The following is a 25,476-nucleotide window of genomic DNA, read 5'->3' as shown; positions in this document are numbered from 1 at the left end:
CATGAGCGTTAGTTACCTTTGAGATTGGATGCGGTGAGTTGCTGTTAATGAAGAATACCTTCAAATCGAAAATGAAGCCATTGCCAACACCTCACTCAGTTTGAACGAGGTCGAGGGCTACAAGAATCTGGATGCTCCTTCTGCGATACTGTAAAAAGACTAGGCAGGAGTGTACCCACTGTATGTGATTGCTGGCAGCGGTGGCCACGGGAATGTACGGTCCCAAGAAGGCCGGGTTCCGGAAGCCCACGTGGCACTACCGAGAGGGAAGACAATCGTGTTCGCCGTATGGCTGTGGCGCATCGTACTGCATCTGCAGTAGCAGCACAGTGACAACGAACTGGTACAAATCGGTTACTTCAAGGACAACTCCGAGCCATTCCACTGACCTCAAACCAACGCAATATGCGACTTCAGTGATGTCAAGCGAGGGATCATTGGGCAGGGTGAAGATCTGTAGTGGTTTCTGGTGATAGCTTGTTCTGTCTCCGTGTCCGCCTCCGTAGCGTAGCGGTACCGTTTCCGCATACCACGCAGGGGGCCCGGGTTTGATTCCCGGCAGGGGACTGGGTGTTGAGTGTCCTTCATCATCATTTTCATCATCATTGACCCGCAAGTCGCTGAAGTGGCGTCAACTAAAAAGGACTTGCAATACGGCGGCCCAACTCCCCCGCATGGGGCCTTCCGGCCAACAATGCCATACGCTTATTTCATTCATTTTCTGCCTCTTTGCCAGTGATGGACTTGCGTTGGTTCGGAGGAGGCCCGATTAGGCCCTGCAACCAATCTGATTGCGTGCTGTTGTTGTTGTGGTCTTCAGTCCTGAGACTGGTTTGATGCAGCTCTCCATGCTACTCTATCCTGTGCAAGCTTCTTCATCTCCCAATACGTACTGCAACCTACATCCTTCTGAATCTGCTTAGTGTATTCATCTCTTGGTCTCCCCCTACGATTTTTATCCTCCACGCTGCCCTCCAATACTAAATTAGTCATCCCTTGATGCCTCAGAACATGTCCTACCAACCGATCCCTTCTTCTGGTCAAGTTGTGCCACAAACTTCTCTTCTCCCCAATCCTATTCAATACTTCCTCATTAGTTATGTGATCTACCCATCTAATCTTCAGCATCCTTCTGTAGCACCACATTTCGAAAGCTTCTATTCTCTTCTTGTCCAAACTATTTACCGTCCATGTTTCACTTCCATACATGGCTACACTCCATACAAATACTTTCAGAAATGACTTCCTGACACTTAAATCTATACTCGATGTTAACAAATTTCTCTTCTTCAGAAACGCTTTCCTTGCCATTGCCAGTCTACCTTTTATATCCGCTCCATTTCGACCATCATCAGTTATTTTGCTCCCCAAATAGCAAAACTCCTTTACTACTTTAAGTGTCTCATTTCCTAATCTAATACCCTCAACATCACCCAACTTAATTCGACTACATTCCATTATCCTCGTTTTGCTTTTGTTGATGTTCATCTTATATCCTCCCTTCAAGACACCATCCATTCCGTTCAACTGCTCTTCCAAGTCCTTTGCTGTCTCTGACAGAATTACAATGTCATCGGCGAACCTCAAAGTTTTTATTTCTTCTCCATGGATTTTAATACCTACTCCGAATTTTTCTTTTGTTTCCTTTACTGCTTGCTCAATATACAGATTGAATAACATCGGGGAGAGGGGAGAGGCTACAACCCTATCTTACTCCCTTCCCAACCACTGCTTCCCTTTCATGTCCCTCGACTCTTATAACTGCCATCTGGTTTCTGTACAAATTGTAAATAGCCTTTCGCTCCCTGTATTTTTCCCCTGCCACCTTTAGAATTTGAAAGAGAGTATTCCAGTCAACATTGTCAAAAGCTTTCTCTAAGTCTACAAATGCTAGAAACGTAGGTTTGCCTTTCCTTAATCTTTCTTCTAAGATAAGTCGTAAGGTCAGTATTGCCTCACGTGTTCCAGTATTTCTACGGAATCCAAACTGATCTTCCCCGAGGTCGTCTTCTACCAGTTTTTCCATTCGTCTGCAAAGAATTCGTGTTAGTATTTTGCAGCTGTGGCTTATTAAACTGATTGTTCGGTAATTTTCCCATCTGTCAGCACCTGCTTTCTTTGGGATTGGAATTATTATATTCTTCTTGAAGTCTGAGGGTATTTCGCCTGTTTCATACATCTTGCTCACCAGATGGTAGAGTTTTGTCAGGACTGGCTCTGCCAAGGCCGTCAGTAGTTCCAATGGAATGTTGTCTACTCCGGGGGCCTTGTTGATACAGTAAAGCTGCATGCCCTCGGGAAAAATTACGGCCGTAGTTTCCCCTTGCTTTCAGCCGTTCACAGTACCAGCACAGCAAGGCCGATTTGGTTATTGTTACAAGGCCAGATCAGTCAATCATCCAGACTGTTGCCCTTGCAACTACTGAAAAGGCTGCTGCCCCTCTTCAGGAACCACACGTTTGTCTGGCCTCTCAACAGATACCCCTCCGTTGTGGTTGTACCTACGGTACGGCTATCTGTATCGCTGAGGCACGCAAGCCTCCCCACCAACGGCAAGGTCCATGGTTCATGGCGGGGGGGGGGGGGGGGGGATTGCGTGCTAAAATGGTTCAAATGGCTCTGAGTACTATGGGACTTAACATCTGAGGTCATCAGTCCCATAGAACTTAGAACTACTTAAACCTAACTAACCTAAGGACATCACACACATCCATGCCCGAGGCAGGATTCGAACCTGCGACCGTAGCAGTCGCGCGGTTCCGGACTGAAGCGCCTAGAACCGCTCGGCCATAACGGCCGGCTGCGTGCTAAACACACTGGACTTACTCCTAGAGCTATGGTCTGGGATGCGATTTCATGTGACAGCAGGAGCTCTCTCGCAGTTATTCCACGCACATATTGTGCTGCCATTTATGAACAGCGCTCCAGGGGGTATTTTCCAACAGGATAACGCTCGCCCACATACCGCTGTTGTAACCCAACATGCTCTACAGAGTGTCGGCATATTGCCTTGGCCTGCTCGATCACCAGATCTGCCTCCAATCGTCATCGTATCAGGTGCGGCCAGAAAGTCACCTGCAGCCATCATTAACCCAAGTGCAACAGGCATGGAACTCCATCCCACAAACTGACATCCGGCACCTGTACAAAACAATTCATGCGCGTTTGCACGCTTGCATTCAACATTCTGGCGGTTACACCGGTTATTAATGTACCAGCATTTCTCGTCTGCAATAGCTTATCTAGCGTTTAAATTAAACTGTGATCTTGGAATGCTGATCAATTAAATATGTTACCTAGACAAATGTAAGCTAGAAATTTCATTTCTCTACATTAATATTTTTGGTTGTTGTGATTTTTTCCGTCTGAGTACTAGGAGTTCTAGGAAGTAACAAAAATGTATCCAGAGTTCATTTGTCACGCTGTAGCGGAGTATATAATGATTGGAGCTTTCATAGCAGACTAAAACTATGTGCGAAACAGGGTTCCGAGCTTTTCACTTTAGCTGGCAAGTGCTCCACCGATTGGGTTATCCAAGGACAACTGACGACACTCCTTCACAGGAGATAAGGTACTGACGAAAGTAAAGGCCGTCAGTCGTGCTTGGATACGACGGTGGAGCACTTGTCAAAATGTCTCAGTCTCCAGATCAGGTGAGGCCAGAAGGTTTCAACATAAATTTATTTCTGACAACTTGTTTCTAAACACCATGTATGTAAAAGGTCAGTTTAGCGATGGATCACCAATGTAAAATGTATAATGTAATGTAAAAACATACATGTCACAGAATGCGGTGCAAACCCAGGATATTTGAGGCTAAAATCGTTTTTAGCATTAAAAAGTAATGTGTTATATTCGTGGGTGGAAGTGATGTACAAAGAATGCTGATTTTCTTCCGGAGATGAACCAGCATATGACAGACAAGCACTGCTAGGTTTTCTTTTTCCTTCTGGGAAACACACATACCGGCATGTTGTTGGGTGAAGACGTGATGCGTCGGCAAGGCGAGCGCAGGGTAGAGTAGCCCAGGGTCGAGCGTGAGCTGCGGCGGCGGCTGCGGAGGCGGCTGCGGGGGCGGCAGGCCGAGTCCGAGGCCCAGGCCCAGTCCCAGCCCCAGGCGCGGTGGCGGCTGCGGGGGCGGGCGCGACACCAGCCGGGGGGCGCGCTCGTGCTGCACCGCTGTGGACAGGCGGGAAACGTGCAGCGTCACTGCAGCACCACGGTGCTGTACTGCTGTTAACAGAGGTACACCCGAAGGTACTACATACACGTATCAATAAAAGTTTTAAATCGAACCTTTACTTCGAAGCTCATGCCAAAGAAAAGAAAATGGAGTCTGAGGCATTCATTTGGAATGTGTCCATATAAATAAATAAATTAACTGTGTAGAGACAAAATCATCTGTTTCACATGGATGGTTTTCGACAACATCTCTGAGCAACATCCCTTGCTCCAATGCATTCTTGAAATCCATTGCGGCATGCCATCAATGAAGTTATCACGCCAGCAGTGTCCCAAACTGTGTTTCTCTTTAATGGAGATTCTGCGTAGATCGCGCAGAGTACGTGGTCGATGCCGAAGTCCAAAAAAAAAGGCTCTTTTCAATCGACCTCAAATATTTTGGATTGGATTGAAGTTCGCGGAACAGGCAGGCCACTTCGTTCTGGTGATGCTAGGGTGCTGAAGAAACCTGTTCACGAGAGTAACTCGAGGACCATGCGAGTTATTAACCATCAAGATGAACTTGCCACTAAAATGTTGACGATGCTGTTCCGCTATTGGTTGCATAATCTAGTCCCTGTACCTAGGAGCAATGAGACTACCCTCAATAACCACGAGAGCTTTACGGTGGCCCCATGTAGTGCACCCGAGAACATCATTCCACCACCATCTTGTTGCCCCTGCTCAAAATGGTTCAAATGGCTCTAAGCACTATGGGACTTAACATCTGAGGTCATCAGTCCGCTAGACTTAGAACTACTTAAACCTAACTAACCTAATGACATCACACACATCGATGCCCGAGGCAGGATTCGAACCTGCGACCGTAGCAGCCGTGCGGTTCCGGACTGAAGCGCCTAGAACAGCTCGGCCACAACGGCCAGCGTTGCTCCTGTGCTATACAGTGTCGGAAACGTTCGGTACTATCGAATAGCCTCCAAACACGCCGTCTGCCACTATCAGGGTACAAACAGATATGCGGTTCTTCCGTAAGCAACACCTGACGCTAATTATGGGGCGCGCATTCTGCATGATTCCTTGCCCCCGTGTAACGGTGTTGTGGTGTACCACGCGGTGCTCGCCACAATCGTCGCGAATGGAGATTCGCATCATACAATCGTCTCCCAACCGTATTATGCGATACATGACGTCTGTAGCCTCTCCGAAAGCCTTTCTCGGGCTGGCACTCTACGCTTGCTTTGACTCCAAATTCGTAGATATTTATCACCCAGGACACCTGTCGACCGTGGACGGCCTGTGCGGTGTAAGTCCTCAAGCCTACCAGTCAATCGAAAGCGATTTCATATCTGCAGCACATGATTATCACTTCGGTGCACACTTCTACCAACCTCGCTGTTGACAAGCTTTCTTCGCGTAAAGCGATGGTGCGGCACGATCGGTGCTCGCGACTGTTCTCTGACGCACGACGGATGTTCGTTCTACTGTTTCACACACGTCTGTAGTGTGTGCCTACTGGTGCTTTACTTTCATATCAAATGCTGCAATCCATTGGAGTGCGGCATTCCACCCGTAGATAGCGCTCGTGGTAACTGTGCGTTAGAGAGCCTATATACCTACACAGGCTCTCTCCTGCTTGTATGTTTACAAACGGCTGCTCCCGGCGGAGGTTCGAGTCCTCCCTCGGGCATGAGTGTGTGTGTTTGTCCTTAGGATAATTTACGTTAAGTAGTGTGTCAGCTTAGGGACTGATGACCTTAGCACTTAAGTCCCATAAGATTTCACATACATTTTTGTTGTGTCTAGACAAGACAGCCTAGACACAATGAGAGGAAGCCGAAAGGCACGCGCTTAAACTCACGCAGGCTGGCGTGAGGTCTGAAACAGGATACGTAATGAATGCTATAAAGAAAAGTACGTAGCTTCTGGAATACTTAACTTTAATCCACATTTGTAGAACATCGCTCTTGATGATACATTAATAGAATCTCAATATCAATTGAATACGGCGCCTTGCTAGGTCGTAGCAAATGTAGCTGAAGGCTATGCTAACTATCGTCTCGGCAAATGAGAGCGTAGTTGTCAGTGAACCATCGCTAGCAACGTCGGCTGTACAACTGGGCCGAGTGCTAGTCAGTGTCTCTAGACCTGCCGTGTGGCGGCGCTCGGTCGGCAATCACTGACAGTGGCGACACGCGGGTCCGTCGTATACTAATGGACCGCGGACGATTTAAAGGCTACCACCTAGCAAGTGTGGTGTCTGGCGGTGACACCACAATTTTTTTTTTCATTCAGTCTGATTTGAGAACGAAGGATGAAATTAATGTTTAGCGATTACTGAGGGTGTGGTTAGGCACGAACCTAAGAGAACAGCTTAAATCGCTGGAAGTGAATCGAGGAGCAATAACATCATATGTTTCCTTGTCACAAAGTCGTCAGTCGATCATGCGGTTGTCGATATTGCACGCGACGTCAAACTGACCTCACATCTGCGTGAACTGTGAAACGAGCATTATCCACTCTTTTAGGATAGTTGAATTAATGGAAGAAACGTTTTTTGCTATTTTTTGTTTCATCGTGTTTCAGATTATCTCTATATGGTCTAAATCAAGTGGTATGGTGGAACCTCTGAACAGCATATCGCTTCAAAATAGCATCTGCTTTAAAAAACAGGCTTTGGTTTATTAAAACGCACAATTTGTAAAAGTTCGGTTCAAAACTGATTTTTTTCTGAATTAACCATTCAATTATGCCCTTTTTTTCGAGATGCAGCAGTGGTGGGGGAGTCTAATTCTCCGAACAGTGCCCGCATCTCGTGGTCGTGCGGTAGCGTTCTCGCTTCCCACGCCCGGGTTCCCGGGTTCGATTCCCGGCGGGGTCAGGGATTTTCTCTGCCTCGTGATGGCTGGGTATTGTGTGCTGTCCTTAGGTTAGTTAGGTTTAAGTAGTTCTTAGTTCTAGGGGACTGATTACCATAGATGTTAAGTCCCATAGTGCTCAGAGCCATTTGACCATCTCCGAACAGTGTGATACAGCGCGTTACCAAGAACAACAGTACCACTAGCTGGGATGTTAGGAAATTCTATTTGTGATAATTATCCCTTTACATATCACCGTGATAATCCTGGGATTTAGGTTCAGAATCATACACTGCCTATGCTATCTCTATGAGTCCTCGAGAGTGGACAACTATAGCTCCGCTATTAGTCAGTGCAGCCGGAACTTCTTCATGCTAACGACGTTCTCGTGGTATAAAGCGCAGGCAACTACGTTTTGTCCGTGAGCATCTCTGGTGTTTCCATTATTTTTTATTGCTCTCAAGTATTCCACACGTTTTGCAACAATGTCGGAACGCTGAGTTAGGATGGTTCTCTTATTTTAACATTTTTTGAATCTAATCACCATCTCTATCAAAATTTTCCGAAATTTATCCTTCATTCCCTGAAAATTTATGTCAGTTTTTTGAAAATATAAGTGGTTTACTGAATGATCTCTTCATAATACTTTACTCTTACGTTTTATCGAAGTCATCTAGAGAGAGCACATTTCTAGGGCGCCCTTGTTTTCTAGGAGTTTTAATTTTCTCGCGGTTTCTGCTACTTCCTTAAAATCTTTCAAATTTAATTTATTGTTATTTCTGACTTTCCTATACCATTTTTGTCTCCCGCAAGACTTGCTTTTGTACATGTATCATTACCTCAGTCTGCGTTTTTTCTTCCTGGCACACTTTTACAAATTTGAATATGAACTCTTTTTACTTGAATGATGTGCCCACTTTCCTCCGTTTTACATTCTCAGGGGTATCCATGATTATGGATAAAATCGCCCTGCTCTACGGACTACATTTCACGAGACACACTAAAATGTTTCACAATTAATCTTAAAGTATTGATGGTGCGATGAATTTTGCTTAGTCACTACAATACTTGTTTACTCGAACGTCACCGCCTGTTTCCAATAACAGCCACGGGAAGCCAGATACAATTATATCGTGGTTGGATAGTAATTGCATAACATATTGCAAACCTTTTGGTGATGTATGTGTAGACAATGATGAGCCGAACGTTGTGATCACGAACCGTCGGTAACAGGTTACTGGAAGCTTTGTTGACATTCCGAGTTTTTTGTTTTCATGTGCTTCCTCTTTACTCTGGATGTGTATTTTTGTGGCCTAAAATACGTTTTTGTTTCGCTCTTTAATATGAAGCAGTACTATGTTTTGCTTTGTTTGTATTCCTACATGAATCCCCTTTTAAATGAGCATGCAAATGTTCAATGAACGTTTCATTATCTTTGTAACGCTTATGCACAATGCACTGCGTAAAACCACAGTAGACTGTGGCAAAACTAAACGGAATATGCAGCACTGTTTTATGAACTGAGATGCGACAGCGAATCGATAATGACAGTCGGGCAATCGGAAGGCGTAGGGCGTCGTGGGAGTACGCCGGGTGTATGTTGTGTAATCATGCTAGACAGAATCACACCATAATTCATGGCCACTTTATTATTTTTCGGTAATGGCTGAAGAAACTAAGCTTAAAGGTGCACGTTGTGGAACAAAATGTTAGACTGTGTGCGTTCTGCAAAGACCTTGTAAAAAATAACTAGACTCACTGATGGCGCTGCAGTCGCGGGATAATTTGAACCTTCGGCTGGACGCCATTATAGTGGTTGTAGTCTGATGTGTTGTGTAGTACTGTTGTTTATGAAGACCCTGATTCAGCGTTGTATATTTGTTGGGGCATACATACAGTATTTGTTACTCGTAATTCTACTGTCTGTACGTTCCAATCAAAAGAAGTACAATGGTGAAGAGTTGTGCAGCGATTAATTGTACAAATAAATTCGAGAAAGGAACGAATATTACATTTCACAGGTATGTGGATATTTTGTTTTGTATGTCAGTGCACTTGCTTAGTAAATGTTTTTGTAACGGTATTAGCATAATGTCTGTGCATATATTTGCAGGTTTCCTTTGTCAAAACCACAGCTGTTACAAAAATGGTTACACGCTGTCAGGAGGCAAGATTTCCAAATGGCTCTGAGCACTATGCGACTTAACTTCTGAGGTCATCAGTCGCCTAGAACTTAGAACTAATTAAACCTAACTAACCTAAGGACATCACACACATCCATGCCCGTGGCAGGATTCGAACCTGCGACCGTAGCGGTCGCTCGGCTCCAGACTGTAGCGCCTAGAGCCGCACGGCCACTCTGGCCGGCGGCAAGATTTCCGACCGACAGAATACCATTTTATATGTTCCGATTATTTTGAAGAAAGTTGTTTCATTGAAAATTACGTAAATCGCAGGAAGCTGAAAGATGATGCTGTTCCATCCATCTTTCGTTTTCCAGACCATATACAGCAGAAGATAAATTTTTCTTTGTGAACCACATTTTATTTTAACTATAAAAGTTGAGTTTCAAGCAACACGAAATTTGAGTTAGCAGGCATTTTTATCGTTATAAAATGCAACTGAATGTGTGTAATTGTAATCTGATTTCACAACTTCTCTCTATGGAACAGTTGTTGAGTTTTATTTATTATATGAAAAAACCACACACATAAACTGAAGTGTACAACTTCGAAAGTAAATATTGTGACTAATGCGATACTGCCTGAAGTCTTATTTGTTGTAGCTGGCTGATCGGTAGTTTTCATGGTCCAGGTTAGGTTGAAACTTGATAATTTAGTCGTGAGTTGCCAAAGCACTACGCCATATATAACGCACTTTTCGTCATAAAAGCTAAAGCAAGGTAGAGTCAGAAAATATCTATTAACATAGTGGGCAAATCTTCGAGTATTTTGATGCATTTTGCGTACATCTATCGTAAATGAACTACGAAAAATGCTAGGGGTCCAGTGCATAACTTTTAGCTACGGCAGATTCCATGTACTACGTAACATAAATTCATAAACAGTGACTAGTTGCTGTTTGTTCATAAATTAAAAACTATATTGTAGTAACGTATTTGAATGAGGCATTATGTTTGTGACCTAACTCTAGGGAAGGCATTTTATAACCAAAAGCGATGTATAAACATTCGAAATCCGCGCGTCAGTTTACCACTCTAATGGCCGCCGGCCAGCTATTCAATTTGTCCGCTCTTCACAGTCGACCACTCGTGAGGTTGTGGGGGCCTGGCGTTCTGTGAGTTTCGTGGAGTACTATAACCAGCAGTAACAATGCTCGAGCGAATGGACTGTGATTGTCGTTGTGAGAACCGAACTGTTCGCAGCTAACCGAACTTCAAAAACTGACATATTCTCGAGTTACTATCTCGTTTGCAACTTAGTGAGCTTCCGCACGCATTAAAACATAAACTGTCGCCGTGGAGGCTTTTAAATTGCTTATGACGTGTGGTACTGCTTTCGCTAGAACTGTTAAATACACTACTGTTATCGCTAAAAGTGGACGGACTGTAAAGCCGCGATCGGCGAGTCACAGCGGATTTTATCCTTTTTCAGAAATGTGTTTGGGACTTTGATATCGGAATGGTGTGTGTGCGAGGAACGTCGTAATCGCACACATACGAACTGGGATTTTAAAAGCAATAACTACGTCTGACCGCTCTGTGGTTAAAGGATTTCGACGGAGGATAATATTGCCTTCTAGAGGAGCCTATAGCAATCAAGAGGATGTATCCGAGTCAATTTCATGACTAATGGAGCCATAATAATTACGTCGTCAGTACCAACGAGCTGCCGGTAACGTAACGACGCATCGTCTACAATAAGATAAGCTGCAACGTCAAGTGCTCTCTCCCTGTAAAGAGTCAAAGAATTTCGCGTAGTTTGAAATGTAGTTTCTTTTTCTTTTGTGACAAGCTTTCACGATACTTGCTTTCTTTAAAAACAAATGTAATTTCAGTGAAGTGTGTTATAGTCTGTGTTCACCTACCATAAACAGTAGTTATTGCTATTTCCTACCTCTGTTTCTCCTTTATTGTATCGTAGCTGCTATTACATGTGTTTCTATGTATTCTTTTGAAGGGTTTGCTTTTACATAAGTGGGCGGTATTTTACCGGGTGAGTTTACGCATTTTATTGTGATATTATGTGCCTACCAGCGTAAATTTTGGCGTCCGCCATTAGATTCCAAGCACTGACTAATCATAGCTAAGTTGCCCGCTCGATATTCGTGCAAGGCACGATACATGTGGAAATTTTAAATCCGACAGTTGTCAACTATGTAAATCATGTTTTCATTCAACAAGACATATTCATGACCAAATGAGAATTTATTTGGCTCTTACAGTTATAAATGAACGAAATTATAATCATTTTCTTAATTAATTACGAATTGATTTACGGGAGTTTTCGTGTTTTATGTTCTTTTACTGTTTGTTACTTCCATTAAGTTTGGGAGTAAAACTGGTTCATTTGGTGTCCAAACAATCATAATTCACATCAGTATTGTACAAAGTAGATATCTGAGAATTTTCTTCACATGTCGCTCTGTTCGTGACAGGACTGAATAACACAGCATGTTGTGGCTGATATGGCTTAATTTCGTTACACTACAGAGAACCGTTTCCTTCACACTCTGTATTTCCAGGACCAACCATTGGCATAAGCGAGATTGGACAATAATGCCGACAGTTCACTCAGACTGTTGGCTGTGGTGCAGTGACTGCAACGAGTGACAATGAGATCGAATCAAAGGAACAGTATGTGCTGCAGGAGGAGGCACGGGTCGTTCCAGAAGGACTGGCTCTGACGAATAGCTGGATGAAAACACCTGAACGCTGATCAGGGCTTACAGGAAGTGTCACTACCAACGATCGGGAGCCGGTTACTGTAATCTGGGTTGAGATTTCCAGTTGCCTTGCGTCGTTCACCGCTGACGCCGACCATAGACAACAAAGACTTGGGTAGAGTAGAGGCGGAGTCAACTGGGATAATGAGCGCCATTCTGTGGTGTTCAGTGATGAGTCTCACTTTACGGCGTTCACATCAACGTTAACGTACACGTAGATGATCTATTGAAAAGTCAGAGGACGCAGCGATTCTCGAGTCGCATACCTCTTCATATCTTGGACTCATGGATATGAGAACAGAACTGATAAGATAATTTTGGAAGAGAGGCTGAATACTAGATAATATGTGGTAAGATGATAAAACCTGTGATGCGAATTTCCGCCTGCCGTATTAGATTACCCTGCTGGAATATGCCATTTTGTACCCTGTTCATATTGCAGAGTATCCTACTCTGCTCATGACCAGGATACCGAATGGAATATTCCAGTAGGATAATGCAAGTCCCCACATAACTGTTCACACAGCAAACCGTTTAAGAAGAGATTGATCGAAATTCCACTCCTAAGGGGGTGAACAGAAGGTGAAAAACTTTTTGAAAATATGTCGCTATTAAGGGAATTTTGAAACTAGAACTGTGAAAACTGGTATTTGGTTTCTCAGTCAGAAAATAAAAAATACGTGTTCCAGCATTTCTCGAAATTCAACCACTAAGGGGATAGAATAGTGGATGAAAGGTTTTTGAAAATAATTAATTACTGAAGAACTACTGGATGATTTTTAAAGCTACATCTATCGCAATTGGTATTTGACTTCCCGGTGAGACATTAAAAAATACGTGTTTAAGGTTTCTTGAAATTCAACCCCTAAGGGAGTGCAGCAGGGGATGAAAATTTTAAAGAAAATATTTCGTTACATTTTGTGAAAATTGGTATTTCAGTTCTCGGTTAGATATAGAGAAATATTTGTTAGGAGATGAAAGTTGGTATGGAAGTATCTCCACAAGAATGTAAAAGGAATGTTAACAAATACTTTGGACTGCACCTACCAGAATCGTTGTTTGGTCAGAAGTACATTCGGAAAAGACCATCCTTATAAGGCCTTAATTAGCCTTAAAAGCTTGGAACTTGTTTCAATTTGTGAACATAGAAACTTGATTAAATAAAAAAAATCTCTGCAGGCCAAACAGTCTACGTGAGCGAAACAGAGTGCGCTAAGCTAGTTCACTAATACAAGTAACGTATTCTTTCTGTTTCTCCCATACACTTTCTGTATTTAACGAAACGTAGTTGAGACCTTTGCTTGTTAATACATCTGTAATATCTACGCTTTGACTGTAAACAGGAATATTACGTGTAAGGCGCATCTCTGGAGCGGTAACTGTAATCAATAATAGAGTGAAATATTCATGCGCCTCAGTTGATTGTGTCTTGCGTACTATTTACGTTAGTAAACTTTGTACTTCCTTCCAGAAATCCATAAGGACCAAAAACAGACAAAACGTTCTATAAGAAATGTAAATCGATATCACTAAATCATCTTATCGCTTTTCGATTGTATGTACATTGGCGCATATTTATTTATTGTACAATAAATATATCTAGCTTATAAGGTGGTGCGAACAAGTTAAATATTATCCTTCTTACTCATTCTTATGCAGATGACATGCTGTTGATGATTCTGAAAATTGGTACAATGGCCCGCAGTCAGTCATTGCAACGAAATAAAGCTTCTTAAAGGTATTTCTGTCTGGTTACGATCTCTCTCAGTAATCCTTAATTGTATAGCTGCGACGGAGTTCAAAATCCAGCATGGATAACACAACAATAGGTACACCGTCCGCGCGGGCGCACCAAAAGCTTAGTAAACAACACCACAGCGTAAAGAGTTTGGTGTCACCAACAACTTGGGTATGTACACTGGTCTGGATACCACCAGTGCGGGGCATTAGAAGCACCGTTTAGTGAGACGTTTCATGCTGCTGCACGGATGTGAACAGAGCAGCACTGATTACAGCAGCTGCGGTAGCTTTTCCGTACTAACTGGTACAGTAGGGGCAGCAGAGAGATGATGTGGACTGCGGTAGTGGTCGTCGGGTTGTGGACCATTGCGGTTGCGGTGGGGACGGAGCCTCTCCGCCCCCGGTTAATATACAATGCAATACGACACAACTACTACAGTTACTCTCTATTGTAGAATTTCGGAACATCTTTTATGCTCGCGTATTATGATATTTCTGGAGGTCGAAAATGTTCTCTGCAGAAATCACGGATTTCAAAAGCAACTGTCGTGTGGAAACCAGCTTGCTCATTTCGTCCACGAGAGCTAGAAAGCATCAGATACTTGCACCTAGGTTGGTGCCGTGTTCTTTGACTTCCGGAAGGCACTCGGTACAGTTCCGCTCTGCCACCTAATGAACGAAATACGAGCGTACGGGATATCAGTCAAGCTGTATATTGGATTAAGAGTTTCTAGCAAACACAGCATGTCATTCTCAGCGGAAAGAAATTTTGACACGTAAACGTAACTTCGGGCGTATCCCAAGGGAGTGGCCCTTTACTTTGACGTAGTGTGTTACGTCGGAAGTTCGACGAAACTTTTGTGGATGATGCTGTTGTATATAAAGAAGTCACATTATAAAATGGTAGCGAAATGAAAGAGACCTGTAGAGGATCGACGCACGGTGTGACGATTGGCAACTGACATTCAACATTAACGTATTGAGCATAAATAAAAAGACGCTTTACTACATGATTACATGATTGCAGAGCAATCACTCGAGGCAGTCACATCCACAAAATATCTAAAATTACGCGTACGGAATGACTTCAGGCAGAACGACCACTTAAAACTAATCTCAGGTAAGGCAGATGCCAGACTGAAATTCAGTGGAAGAATCCTTACAAAGCCCTCGTTTGACAAATACTTGAACATTGGCCGTCAGTTATGGGGTCCGTAATAGATATGAATGATAGAGAAAATCAAGAAGAGCCAAAGAAGAGCAGCACATTTCGTTACTCACCTTCAGGAAGCGCGAAAGCGCCAAGGATGTGCTCAGCCAACTCCAGTGGCAGACATTGTGAGAGAGGCGCTCTGCATCGCGGTGTGATTTGCTGTTAACTTTCTGAGAGCGTACATTTCTAAAAAGAGTCAATGAATACTGCTTTCTCCTAGGTATATCTCTCGAAAAGACCATGAAGGTAAAACTAGAGAGATTTGAGCTCCCTCGGAGACCTATCAGCAATCGTTCTTCCGGCAAATCATTCTCAGCTGGAAGGGGAAATGGGGGAAGTTGTAACGCTGGAAATGCATATCCTCCTATTTCCATCTATTGTACTATAAATTTGTTTTCCTTATTTTTGTTACCTGAATATATGACATTTCTGTGTCTTTACATATTGTAATTGTTTTACTATTTGTATATATATATTTATGCATTTATGTCGATGTATAATTGGTTTGTTTCGTAAATATTATTTGTATTTTTACGCTGGGTCTTGCCTAGGGAAAACTGCTATCGAACGATTACATCGATAGGTCGTGTGAAGAATCAAAGTGTGTAGGATCTTTGGGAGGGTTAACTCTGCCGCGTGGAGCGCGGGCAGAGAGAGTCTGGCTGGAGTAGCGAGTGGAGCAGGTGTGTTGTGTGAAGCTCCCGCGAGTTGCCGCGCTTTCGGGGTGTGGCAGCATGTAATTGCGCTCGACTTGCGATGATAGTTTCTGACATGGTGTCGCGGACGGGAAGCATTAGCTGGCGCACGTCAAGAGCCCGTTTCGCCTGGTGACCGTGTCGAGAAGAAGGCGCGCCAACATCCAGCTTCTGCAACAGTGACGGCCGACAATGAGTGACTGTCGCCACCTCCTCGATCGACGGCTTCAAACTTTCAATCAACCAACAAGGAAGACTGGAAACACGTAAAGTTTTAGAACTGTATGGCAGACCTCAGCTTCTCAAACTGTTCCATTATCATAACTAAATTACAGCAACGTAGCATGAACTTTTGTTGCTCATTGTCCCAATTGCATTACCAAGCAGGGTCCCTTCCTTCTCCGGAATGAACCCGAGTGTCGTTGAAATTCAAACGCCAGCATTATTCCACTTCACTACTTTAATTTCAAAGTTCAGTTAAAGTATTCATAGCTGGCTACAATATTCAGATTACACAAGCACAAATTAAGAGTGCGAGCTTTGTTACCGTATTTTAGCTTACCTGTGACTGCAGCTCAGCTTGGTACGTACTAAATTTTACTATTGTTAATTGTTCAGTATCATTTAATTCAAGTTCAAAGTTAGATCCCTTATTTCTAAATTGCGTAGATTCAAGTAGCTTTTGAAATGATTGTTGAGGTAGTCCAAGACTAACCGTTTTTTACTGAATTTCGATGTGCTTCAGAAAGAAAGCTCACTATTAACTTCAGTCACTAAATTAACTTTCGATTTTCCGGCTTTATTAATTCTTTTGCTAAATTAAGTCAGAGTGTAGCGAAATTTTTACTTCTGACAAACTTTCAGTTTTCACACTAGTCAACCTTCAGTTGCCACGCTTCTAGTGCTAATTATATGTGTAATAATCTTTCTTTTTCAGTTACTATAGTAATTGTGCTTAGGACTGGCGACCGTAATTTCCCCCAAATCTCAAATATCTAATTACCGCTAGTTGATTGTTAACGTAACGGTCGCACATTTATTTTCTTTATTAACTTTACCCCTACTTCAAAATTAATTTCCACCAGTTTCATTAGCATTTTTCCTTTCATTTAGATGTAACCCTTTCCTCCCTCTTTACCGACAAATTAACCTCGGTGACGATTGCTTTTCCCAAATTTCCATTAGGTACACGCGGTTTAATTTTTCACTGTCATTAAGGTCGATAAGTGAGGGGGAGGTTACAAAGTGACAGTTGTTCACAAAGTATTCTCCGCTTACGGGGTATACATGTAGGTGTATCTACGGTAGCATTATAGTCGATGATGATTCACTACAGACCAGAGTCAAGCAAATGACGCGTATGAGTGTAAATCTGGAAAAGGAGAAACTACAGCTAGAGTTCATCAGCGCTGAAGTTCTCTAACTTACGTACTTGAGCCGTGTGCGGCTCGCGTTGATGCGTTCATAGCTTGGCATCTTGTAATAGCGATAGTGGCGTCTCGTTTTTTTAGTGTGTTCACTGGCGTCACCACGCTTGCCCGCCTTGTCTCTCCGTGAGTGGCAGGAGCAGCGCTTATCGATAGCGCGTACTGCGTTACCATCTTTGGGGTGCACTTGAGTATTTCCGGGTCGTCGTGCGTTGAGCGAGAGCAGTTGGGACGGAACAACAGTGAGGTCCGGGCAGCCAGTACTCGCACGGCCGCTGGCGACACACACGCACTGTCCGACGGAAGATGTGGTCGCGAGAGCGCACGACCACGACAAGGTCCGGATTCAGCGAGTTAAAGGTCGTTTCACACTGGGACGCTTGTGACGGTCACCGGTGACTGTGGCGAACACTCCTGGGTCACTGGTGTCCCACACTGCTGCTGTTGCCAACTGATTAGTTGGTGAAATGGACTCGAGCGAGGAGGAACTGTTGTTAGCACTTGTAATGAGGAGGACGAGGAGGAGGAGAATGAAGACAAAACGTTCATTGGAATTGTATTTGAAATGTGCAGTGTTCAATTATTACCATGTTAACTGTAACAAACCATACTGTTGCGTTCACTGAACTGATTAAAACTTGCAATTAAAATTATAATTACAATGCACTTTTTTGTATTACAGTTGTGTGTACCTAATTGAACAGAACCCAAGCACGAGCACTGTTCTCATTCGGGTGTCAAAAACTTGTAAGTCAACAGTATTATGGTAAATAAATAAAATTCATTATTATAGTAACAACATATGCGTAAATTATTGTTGTTTTGAATAATCATTTTACTGTATTTTTCGGACCATAAGGCGGAGCGACTTATTAGACTACGAAAAGACGTACCCTTAATTTTGTTATGAAAATGTTGAAATAAAACTATTTATTTTATTTTACTTTCATTCGCCCTGTAGGGGTGAGTACATGGTTTCTGCGCTCATCCATTTTGTCCATTCTTCTCGCATTAAGACTGCATAACAGTACACTTGCTATTGGTAATGCAAAAGAAAAGGGGTGAGGGATAGCATTCTCCTTGTAGGTTATTAACCTCCTAGCCTCGTACAGGGGTAGGAAATATATTTCGCTATTCTTGTGGTCCAGAAAATACGGTATTAAAGTGAAAAAAGAATATAGAACTTACCAATTTTGTTTATTTCATCTATGCTCTTTTCATCGAAATCAGGCACAAACTTCGTAATAATTTCTTGCCACGCTTTCATTTTCATGACTTTGTTACTGTAGTCATCGCTTTTCATATCCCAAATAACGGGACGACTTTCCACTTCACTTATAAAATCTTCTGTGTTGATGAACTCTAAACTCACGGCTGCACTGTGTGGAGAACCACTGGGCTCAGCAACGGCTGCCTGTCTGTTGGCAACTCTGCACTGCTGTGTCTTTGATCGGTGTCCCAGTGTGAACACTCCAATACAAGCTAATGCATGTCCGGCGGTGACCGCAGCGAACACAGTGTCCGTGTCCGTCACATGTGGCGAGGGTGAGTCACTTCTGGGTCACCGTGACTCGGTGACTCAGTGCAGTGTCCCGGTGTGAATGCTCCAATTCAAACGAATGTATCTCTATCAGTGACCGTCACCGGTGACCGTCACAAGTGTCCCAGTGTGAAACGAGCCTTAGTTGAATGGACCGTGATATTCGTGTAATGCAATTTTCACCTGTGTGCATGTGTCCGCCCGTCGAAGTGCCCTTATGGCAGAAAGTTATCAGTCGACGATTTATACTGGGATCTTTCCCGTGCCTGATTTGAGTGGGGACAATCGTTGGTTGGTCGTTCGTTCGGTTGGTCCGCAGCGGACGACGTGCTTTTGGTCTTCCGACCGCTTCTGGCTTCTCTGTGTTTGTGCCGACTTGTAATTCGTCTGTGTTGTTCCACAGTGGTTTTAGTATTGTGAGCTGTTGGCGGAATTGTTTTCCCGGACCCGTGCGTATCTTGAGGTTTTGAATGAGCAGTTATTTTAATGCTGTCTGCGTACTGGATTTGGAGGGAGCTGCGAACGGACATCAGTTCGGTTGAGGCGCAGCGGCGAGTAGGTCCGTATAGCGCGAGGGCAAGCTGGGATCGCTGGCGGCGAGCTGCCACTGCCGGATCGAGGACGGGTAGCTGCGAGAGCGACTTCGTTGCACACCGAACCCTGGACGTTTAAGATGAGTGAAGAGTCTACCTTGGTTCTACTATTTTCTTCGGTGTTGGTGTTTTCTGAAGACGCAGTGCTCTTGCCCTTCCCTAAAAGTATTCCATCGTTGTATCGGTGATCGGACGTTAGGCGGATTGGTGAGTCGGTCGGTCGGCGCTTAAGCTGCCCCTTGTTTGAGTTGCCATCCTGTTACGTGAGTACAACTCTTGACTGCCTGCCTCACCTTACCTTATGTTTGAGTTACCTTTCCAGGCCGACACTTGGAACACTTGCTGAGAACCGCTTGTCCTGATTCCCTAGATTGTGATGTTTGTTTGTTTTAAAGGTATTTGTAATTTTCTAATTATTGTTGGTGTGGCCTTTAGCCGAGGAATAATTTCACTTCTTTCGTGATAAGGTCTTCAGCCGTGTTACAATAAATTATTCTAAGCAAACCTGTTTTAAATGCAAGGTATGGATTTTAAAAGTGCTGTTTGGAATTGTTTTCCTCACTTCTATTCAGGCCTTCAGCCGTTTATTATCTGAAATTGTTTGTGGCCTTCAGCCGAGTAATAATTTCATTTCTTTTACAGAAAGGCCTTCAGCCGTGTTACAGTTGTTTTAAAACCGAGTATTTATGTGCTATTCGGAATTGTCCTTCTGACTTCCAATTCAGGCCTTCAGCCGTTTGTTGTTTGAAATTATTGTTGGTGGCCTTTGGCCTCAAAATTTTGGAATATTACCGTGTGATAAGGCCTTCAGCTGTCAGTGTAGTAAAATTTTTAAAATGATTGTTGAGAGCCTTTTTAAAATAAAGTGTATGTGTTTTCTGTGCAACCAACGGTAACTGATTTAGGCCCTGTCCACACCTTTTCCTGCTTTCCCTAAGTCCCACATTTCAGTACAGCACATCAACACAATGGGATTTTTATGTGAAATCTCAGTGAGTTAGAAACGAGAATTGCCAAAGAGCAATTTGTAATGCATATTTCAATCACTGAGCGGTTATTAGTGAAAATACGATATATAAAAGCAGTTACAAATATTTTAAACAATGAAGACTATCTCGTCCTCAATGTACCAGTGTCTCCTTTTATGCACCAGGCCAAGAGTTGATTCAGATTTGCAATGGCAGGACGACGAGTCTAAATATTTTAGAACATGTTCACATACTATGATACAAAGGCACATGTGCTCTCGAGGGCACTTGCGGAAAAGAGGTGTATCTAAGCCAGCAGACTGCTCGTCTGTCTTGATTACCTTAATGCATTGCAAAATATTCACTCCGTGTACGAACCAGAGAATCCTCCGTCCCTCCAGCACACCCCACATCCCATACAATATCCAACGTAAGAAGTGACATCCCATTTGGTATAAAGGCGTAGGGGCAACTGGGCAAAGAATTTGTGGACGCAACAGACAAAGAGGTTTGTACAGTACTTACAGTAATAAATCATATAGCCTCCTTGCAAGCAGAGGCACCATCGATACGCGGCATCAAGCGTCACTGGGGAACAGTGGATGGTTCAAATGGCTCTGAGGACTATGGGACTCAACGTCTTAGGTCATAAGTCCCCTAGAACTTAGAACTACTTAAACCTAACTAACCTAAGGACATCACACACACCCATGCCCGAGGCAGGATTCGAACCTGCGACCGTAGCAGTCCCGCGGTTCCGGACTGCAGCGCCAGAACCGCTAGCCCACCGCGGCCGGCGGGGAACAGTGGACGTAAGTGAGACAAGCAAGCTGCTGTCATTAAAGTCAACTACTCGGCTGTGGCATATCTCTTTCCATCCATTGAGACGGAATGAAGTCCTGACACTCGTCGTCGGATTGTGTGCCGCCTTTTGCCTTCTGATTCTCTTCTCTGCCGAAATGACCCGCCAGTTTGTGGTACCTTCACGTGCAAGCACCAGTACATAATGTTGTGAGATGTCCATGATTAAAGAATTTGTTGCTTGCGCACTCGAGCAGATGTAATTTCGATGGACTGCTCATGCGCTGCCTGCGATATGTAAGCTATAAGAGAATCTCAGACCAGAGAGCAGCGTTGTCAGCAGTAGGAACTGTGTAGCAGTAGGAGTGAGTAGTAGTTGTGTGTGTGGAGTTGGCTGGGCCGGTCGTGGGGAGCGATGGCGGAGCCTGAGCGTTGTAGTATAAGGTAAAAGCAGCCTCGCGCATATGTACTATTGTTATATCAAGTCCCATGTAAATGTTTTAAAAAAATCTCTTAGTAACAATCTTTCTCATAAAAAGTAACTTTTGACAATCATTCATTTCAATTTAAAGAATTTACTAATTTCTCCAATCCTTGGTCATCCAGATTATTGAAAAGAAAAATCAGTTGTTTCTTTTTATACATGACAAATCGGCCAGCATTGCACTCGGCTGTGCCAGAAAAATTTTTCATGTATAAAAAGAAACAACTGATTTTTCTTTTCAATAATCGGGATGACCAAGGATTGGAGAAATTAGTAAATTCTTTAAATTGAAATGAATGATTGTTAAAAGTTACTTTTTATGAGAAAGATTATTATTAACAGATTCTTTAGACACATTTACATGGGACTTGATATAACAATACTACATATGCGCGAGGCTGCTTTTACCTTATACTACAACGCTCAGGCTCCGCCATCGCTCCCCACGACCGGCCCAGCCAACTCCACACACACAACTGCTAGCTACTACTCACTCCTACTGCTACACAGTTCCTACTGCTGACAACGCTGCTCTCTGGTCTAAGATTCTTTTATAGCTTACCTATCGCAGGCAGTGCATGAGCAATCCATCGAAATTAGATCTACTCGAGTGTGCTAGCAACAAATTCTTTAATCATGGACCTCTTACAATGTCTTTGAAGAGTGCAAAAATGTGACAATTGGAGGGCAGCACATACGAGGGGAGTTTGAAAAATCAGTGCAAAGTCAGAGAGATGGCACCACCGGTGTGTATCGAGGTCATGTCTAGTTTGTAGCATCTTTGGAAAGAACGCACACCAAGTTCAGCCATATTGGTCTATTTGTGTTTGGCATTCGTGTGAATCAAGGAAGTCGAGTGCTTGTCAAAAAATGGACGAAAAAGAATTTCGTGTGGTGATTAAACATTACTTTATGAAAGGCAAAACGCCTCATGAGACTAAAGAGAAGCTTGATAAATAATTACAGTGACTCTGCACCTTCGATTAGAACAGTTTATAAGTGGTTTCAAAATTTTTGGAGTGGCCATATGGGCACAAGTGATTCTGAATATTCTGGACGCCCTGTGGAGGTTACGACTCGAGAAATCATTGATAAAATCCATGATATGGTGGTGGATGAAAGAAGAGTTAAGGTGGGTGAGATTGCTAGTGCTGTGGGCATTTCGAATGAACGGGTACATAATATTTTGCATAAGCATTTGGACATGAGAAAGCTATTCTCATGATGGGTTCTGCGATTGCTCACGCTTGACCGCAAACGGATTCGTGTGAAGTGTTGCATGGATGGTTTGCAGCTGTTCAGAAAGAATCCGCAGGACTTCAAGCGTCGTTTCGTCACTGTGGATGAAACATGGATACATTATTATACTCCTGAGACCAAACAACAATCTAAAAAATGGGTTATCTGCACCAAAAATGGCGAAGACCATTTCTTCGGCTGGAAAGTTTATGGCGACTGCCTTTTGGGATTCGCAAGGGGTAATCCTCATAGACTAAATGGAAAAGGGTAAAACTATTATAGGTGCATGTTATTCATTGTTATTGGATCGTTTGAAAACCGAGCTGCAAGAAAAACGCCGGCGATTGGACTGCAAAAAAGTCGTGTTCCATCACAACAATGCATCAGCACACACCTTAGCAGTTGTGATAGCAAAATTAATCGAAATAGGATTCCAACTGGTTTCACATCCCCTCCCTGGTCTCCAGGCGTGGCTCCCTGGGACTGCTATTTGTTCCCCAATTCGAAGAAATCGCTGGCGGGACAAAGATTTTATTCAAACGAGGAGGTGATTGGAACAACTAATAACTAATTTGCAGACTTGGACGATTCCTATTATTCGGAAGGGATCAACAAATTAGAACAGCGTTGGACGAAGTGTATAAGTTTAAAAGGAGACTATGTAGAAAAATAAAAAAGATTTACCCCAAAAACGGAAGTAGTTTTTATTTTTGCACGGACTTTTCAAACGCCCCTCGTACATGGGCTGTTCAAAAAGTAAGGTGACTTTTCAAATTGCGCGGGCAACGTACATTCGATCATCGATCATTTTTTTGTTATGTTAGTACACATGTCCCGAACATATGTTCACAGTTTCAAGTGCACAGCATACTTTGTTTGTTTTGGACAGGTAGAAAGGTTAGACGTTTTTTAGCGTGTCAATGATGATCTTGACTTGCTCAAAAGGGTCATAACTGGTGAGGAGGCATGCGTTTAGGGTTATGAAGTCGAAACCAAAGCCCATGGTTCCAATGGAAGCATCCCGGAGAGCCAAGACCGAAAAAAGCACCAGAAGTTCATTCAAATGTCAAAGTTTTGCTCAATTACCGTGTCGTAGTGCATCATGAATATTTGCCTCAAGATCGTACGGTTAATAAGGAGTATTACCTTGACGTTATGCGCCGTTTGCGAGAAGTAATATACAAAATAACGTCCGGAATTGTGGAAAAACAATTCGTGGCTTTCGCATCAAGACAATGCAACTGCTCATTCATCGCTGATTCACCAGATTTGGACCCTTGCGAATTTTTCATGTTCCCAAAACTGAAGAGACCTATGAAAAGACGAAGATTTTCAACGATTGAGGAAATAAAAACTGCATCATCGGAAGTATTAGAGGCTGTACCAAAAAGTGCTTATGAGAAGCGCTTCGAGGATTGGAAGAAGCGTTGTCACAAGTGTATTGTACCTGAGGGGGATTTCGTTGAAGGGAGAGACATGAATATTGATGAATAAATACAAGTTTTTTCATAAAAATATAAAGTCACCTTACTTTTTGAACACACTTTGTATTTGAGAAGAGACTTGCACTGTATTTTAGGCGATGTTATTATACATAATACATTTCGCCTCTCTTCACAGCTCCTGCCAAAAATGCTGCGACGGAATAATTAGGTTCTGATGATAGATTACAACAGTAAGGCTTTAAAATTTAGCCTATCTATTTTGTAACTGAGTAGTGAGACGTGGAACATTGAAAGTCCGGAGAGGTGTCTGGATGCGCTTGAAATATGATTTTGTCTAAGAATGTAAAACATGAAGTGAAAAGATAGAGCAGAAAACAAAGAAGTACTAAATGGAGTAAGGAAGAATCTATGAATGACACTCACAAGCATAAGTGCCAGGTTAATAGGACATCTGCTACGGCGTTCAGAAATAGTTAACTTGACGCTGGAAGTAGCAGTGCAGGGAAAAATGGCAGGAGTTGATTAAGGTTGTATATATTTTTAAAAAAATCATATATTTAGAACGACACTAATGCGCAAAATGTAAAGGTGAAAGTAACTTTCGTACAATGTGTCAATGTTAAGTAACGTAACTCGATGAAACTTGGGCCGTACCTAGAAAGAACTGCTACGCTATAGTGCAGATGGTAACTGAAGGAAATATGCAGTGAGACGATGAGAAATGACACTTTTATTCAGTGACAGCAATTACTCTGAAGTCACTGCTACTCATAACGGTTCCGTGGACATTAAGAAAGAAGGTACAAGCCTCTTAATAGGGTGTGTGATCAACACGGACGGTGCTGTGAGCCATGCTCCCCTGGTGGCCACAAAGTCGGTAAGGAGTTATTGTGGTAGGGCGTTCCGATCTCCCACCACCACGGTTGACATCTGCTGGATGGTTTCTGGTGGATATGGACGAGCTGTAATAATCTCCACAATGCATCCTACACGTTCGAGGGAACGGGCACGCCAGTCCCCAGAGAATATCCACTTGTTCAAAGAACTATTCCACCTACGCACTTCGATGGGGTTGCATATTTTGATGCATAAAAACAAAGTCAGGAAGAATGTTCCTCTGAAAAGACGCACATGACGTAGGGGCACGGTGTCAAAATAACGTTGACTGGAGAGTGTAGCGCGTCCAAATTTGTAGGTCAGTGCGCCCTTGCAACACTATAGCTCCCCACAGCATAGCACATAGGCCACGATCATATCCAACAATGTTCCTGGATGCCTTACGTGTTCACAACCCTCTTCACACGATGGTACGTCCAGCATTGGAAACACGATTATTTTGGTGGTCTTGGAGCTCTTGAAAGGAGAAGATATCTGGAAAATTGGCTGGAC

At 43.2% G+C, this 25,476-nt stretch overlaps 1 protein-coding gene across 1 annotated transcript in view; it reads right to left on the bottom strand.

Annotated features, from left to right (window-relative positions):
- The window catches only part of LOC126092662 (nuclear receptor subfamily 2 group F member 6-like), a 217,890-nt gene that overhangs the window by 101,256 nt on the left and 91,158 nt on the right, over positions 1–25,476 (bottom strand). Inside the window, exon 5 of the mRNA XM_049908384.1 lies at positions 17,259–17,284. Coding sequence (XP_049764341.1) covers positions 17,259–17,284 — 26 coding nt within the window. The remainder of the gene's footprint in view (positions 1–17,258; positions 17,285–25,476) is intronic.

This window comes from Schistocerca cancellata, chromosome 7 (genome assembly GCF_023864275.1).
Source record: "Schistocerca cancellata isolate TAMUIC-IGC-003103 chromosome 7, iqSchCanc2.1, whole genome shotgun sequence".
Lineage (NCBI taxonomy): Eukaryota > Metazoa > Arthropoda > Insecta > Orthoptera > Acrididae > Schistocerca > Schistocerca cancellata.
The sequence above is the reverse complement of the archived record's forward strand: the minus strand, read 5'-3'. Positions and strand labels throughout refer to the sequence as shown.